General features: G+C 31.0%; 1 protein-coding gene across 1 annotated transcript; it reads left to right on the top strand.

Annotated features, from left to right (window-relative positions):
- The first annotated feature begins 2,416 nt into the window (after window positions 1-2,416).
- Window positions 2,417-3,577, top strand: LOC130712578 (F-box/FBD/LRR-repeat protein At4g26340-like). Its single transcript, XM_057562405.1, has one exon. The coding sequence runs from the start codon at window positions 2,417-2,419 to the stop codon at window positions 3,575-3,577; it is 1,161 nt and encodes a 386-aa protein (XP_057418388.1).
- Window positions 3,578-4,348: the final 771 nt, after the last annotated feature.

Here is a 4,348-nt window from a genome sequence, read left to right as displayed (position 1 = left end):
TAGCAATTGTCAGAGCAACGATCAAGCAAGAAACGGCGAAAATATTTTCTGCTCCCTCTCCTCTCAAGCTCGCGGCCTCTATGGTGAAAATGGTGAAGGTTTTGATCTTTTTCTCCTATTTATAGGGGATGGGAAAACGCGGGAAAATGAAAATTTCGCGATTCCGATTTTTCCGGCTTCATTCTCCGTGAATTCTAAGATAGGTTTTGGCGACAGAATTCCAAAACTCAAAAGAGGTTTCTTGGAATTAATGTAAACAATCCAAAGTCGGTGTAAATTTATTTTACCTGATAAACTACTTTTTGCAGTGGATGTCGGATGAGAAATCTTCTTTCTGAAGAAAGATTGGAAACATCAAGAGAAATGGGTGTACGCGTGTGGAATCTTCATTTGAAGCTCCGAATAGAAAAAGTCTTCATCAACCGTTCATTCTAGGTTTCTTGAACTATCAGGGTTTTAGTTTCGGCAAACCTCCGAGGATTGGAATCGGACGTTCGTACCTTCTAGGGTTTCGCATCGAAACGCTTGTTATAGAAGAATCAAGAGAAGTTCTAACATTTCTCTGAAGATTTTTGGAATTAGTTTCCATCGTGTCTTTAAGTGCAAATTAGCTATTCACCAGCGCTCTTGCCCTAGGTTTAAGCGAATACTAATCGTGCTATAACTTTTACCGACTTCGATACAATCCTTAGACTTTTCATGAACTTTCTCCTTCATAAATTTATTCCATTCAATAAACTCTTGTTCAGGTTTTCCTTCACAATACATCAACCTAATCGTTAATAGGAGTTTTATTCACTTATTCTAAACTTAAAAACTTGGGTCTTACACTAATTATATAATTTTATCATTTTACTTAATATTGGGAGTGCATTACTATTTAAACATATAATCACAAAATAAATTGAAGATAATTTTTATAAAAAAAATATAAAATATAAAATATGTGCTTTAATATACTAAAAAATTAATCCAAGAGGGGTAGCTCAGTTGGCAACGGAGGCTGAGTGTGTGTGAAGAGCTCTCGGATTCGATCCCCACACAATATACTCTGGGAGAGTGATGAGCAGTCTTAATTGTGACTAAATCTCGAATATGTCGGTATATCCAAACGGTGACCGGTACCAAATGTTTATTACAAAAAAAACTAATAAAATTAGTGTACAGTAATTTTTTTATTGAGCTTCATTAATGTAATATGTTTATCATATTCTTAATAATCTACTATTCAATAATTTGTCATATTACATAAATTATTTTAACAAATGATAGACATATAACTTAAAAACAAACCCGTGCAACGCACGGGTTTAATTTCTAGTTCTCCTTTATAAAAGACTATTTATAACTAATTAATGTTGTTCAATGAAAAAGTCAAGTAAATTTTCCTTTTTTTTTTACATTATATAAAATTTATGCTGGTTATAACCATAAAATTTATTATAAATAATTATTATTATCATTGATGAAGACATGAAGTCAATTATATTTATTATTATTATTATTTAAAATATTTCCTAAAGTTTTGATTTGTATGAGAAATTGAAAAGTTTAAAGTTAGTCAAGTTGAAAAAGTTTTAAATTAGTACTTAATATAATGAATAAGATTATTAGTAACTAACTAATATTTTTATTAATGCAAATATCAATTAAATTTTACTTTTACTGATAATTAATATTATATTTATTATTTTTAATTTTTTTGACATAGTCATTATTAATAAGAAGCTGAAAAGTAGTACAATTAGTAATTGATATAATGAAAAATATAAAGATTTATTAATATTTAAATAATTTTTTAATAATGTAAAGGTCAAGTAAATTTTATATATATATATATACATATATTTTATATATATTAATTAATTGATAGTGATAATGATATTGATATTCATATGATATTGATTTTCTTATGTTTCTTTGACTATTTATATATTAGAATATTAAATATAGCAATAAATAAATTTTCAAGTAAATATACATATATACTATATTTATTTATAATAATTAATTTTTTTAAAGTATTAATATTGTTAGTAATGTATTGGTCAAGTCAATTTTACTTATTAATTAAAATTTAAATAAAAATAAAATTTATAAATATGAGAAACTAAATTTTTTACAATTAATAATTAAAGTGGATAGAATAAAATATTATTAATAACTAATTAATATTATTATTAATGTATAGGTGAAGTCAATTTTACTTTTATATATAGCGTCACTGAATAGTGTTAAAGAAACATAGTCTCACCCATGGCTTCTCATAGCTCCTTGGGAGAACACAAAAAAAATCATTTCTAATGATTCCTGGAAGGGCTTTCTCTTTTGCTACCAACATCGATCTACGGTGACAGTCTTGAGGCACTATCTCATCGTTGTCACCATACATACACTATTTCAGCTGGTCGCCAATATGGAAGACATGATTAGCCATTTATCAGACGATATCCTCTGTCACATACTGTCTTTTCTTCCAACTGAACAAGCAATTGCCACAAGCGTTCTTTCAAAGAGGTGGAGATCCCTATGGATCTCAGTCCCCGTTCTCAACTATGACAATCAAACTTATCTCAAAAACCTTAAACCATCATATTGCTTTGAAAGGTTAATATACGCCACCATTCTTGCCAGAGGTGTGCAACGACCTATCAGAACGTTCCGTCTCAAATACGAGGTTTTTCATGATGAACGTGCCAATGCCGATATCAATGTTTGGGTGGACACTGTTATTCAACGTGGGGTTGAGAACATGGACATCGAGATTGAATTTGATCCTCAGTATTTGGGATACGAGTATATCATTTGTTTGAGCCCCAAAATTCTCAGTTGCAAAACCCTTGTTGCTCTCAAGTTGAAAGAGGTATCTCTGACTGCTTCTTCTTTTATTGAGCTTCCCTCCCTCAAATCACTAGATTTGGAAACTGTGAAATTTCAAGAACCTCAATATTTTATGGACCTTCTTTGTGGATGTCCAATGCTTGAGGATTTGAAAATAAATTGGCTTGATTATGAATATAGTGGCCCTGTTTGTAAGGAACGGGTTAAAAACTTACCTGAATTGGTGAAGGCTGATATACGTTTTATTGGTTTGGAATATATGAATTACGATAGTACCAATTATCTTTTGGAAGCAATATCTAATGTGGAAATTTTGACCATTCAAGATTATGAAGAGTTTGGGGTTGATGTTGGTAATGCAGTTGCTGGATTTTCTCATTTAAGACATTTGGTCCTCACTGTGCCTTTTGTTAAAAAATCACATTGGGTACTATTGATGCTCAAGAATTGCCCCAAGCTTCAAAGTTTTACACTTGATATTTCTTTTCAAGCTGAGGATGTTCTACCATACCCTGATTTTGCTCCTGAGTGCCTTACTTTATGCTTAACTAAGTGTTATTTGAAATGCTATGGAGGTAGAGAAAATGACCTAAAACTTGCAAAGCATATTTTGAAGAATTCAACATACTTACAGTCCATGAAAATTTGTTGTGGGTCACGTAATCCACTTGAAGTACTGAAAGAGTTAGCTTTCTGCCCAAGGAAATCTGCATCATGTGAACTATCATTTTATTGATAGGTTTTCTAGTAGCTGCAAAATTTTCCAGATGACAGCATGTGTCATTTTTTATAGAGAGAAAATTATATTAGCAAAAAGCTTGAGAAAAGCACTCTTGTAAGACCTAGAATTTCGAGAGTTAAATTATTATTTGAGTACTTGTTTTACGCTTAAAGCTTTGCGTTAGCCTATGGATGTTTGTAAAAAAGTGTGTGATTACAAGTGAAATAGTATTCATAACTCATTATATATGCAGTTATATTTCAAGTGGTGAATTTTGGAACAATTATTGAAAATTTGGTTACGTTTCGAAATATTCAAAAAATGATCCCTCGTCGTGAAAACACCCAATGAGTCATGATTCTTAATTAGAGCGGAAAAAAAATTCTATTTATATGATGTGTGCTTAATTTCTTGAATTCTGATTGTAATTTTGATAGGTTTTATTTTCGGAGCCCGCTGAAGTTTTTCTCACCCTTATAGAGGTTTTGTAGAGAAATTTTGAGCGACAATTCAATTTAAAAGTTACTTACTATTCACTTTAAACTGGATCAAATGAAAGAAAGCCCCCATTATAAAAAGAAGTTGTCTTTCAAACCTAAAACTAACATGAGAGGTGTAACATCTCATACTCTAACCAATAAGGTGATGACCATTAGTCGATGACCATGTGTGTGTGTGTGTGTGTGTGTGTGCTTGTGTGTAACATGTGACCTAATTTTTGTACACGATTTACGATGCAACGATAGAAAGTTGGTGTGACGATTAGATCGAACCGACAATCAAAAG

Source organism: Lotus japonicus, chromosome 4, assembly GCF_012489685.1.
Source record: "Lotus japonicus ecotype B-129 chromosome 4, LjGifu_v1.2".
In the NCBI taxonomy this organism is placed as follows: domain Eukaryota; kingdom Viridiplantae; phylum Streptophyta; class Magnoliopsida; order Fabales; family Fabaceae; genus Lotus; species Lotus japonicus.
This window is presented reverse-complemented; position numbering and strand designations above follow the sequence as displayed.

Bases quoted from the DNA above. Each gene is read 5' to 3' on its own strand.
- LOC130712578 (XM_057562405.1), top strand. From the start codon at position 2,417: ATGGAAGACATGATTAGCCATTTATCAGACGATATCCTCTGTCACATA.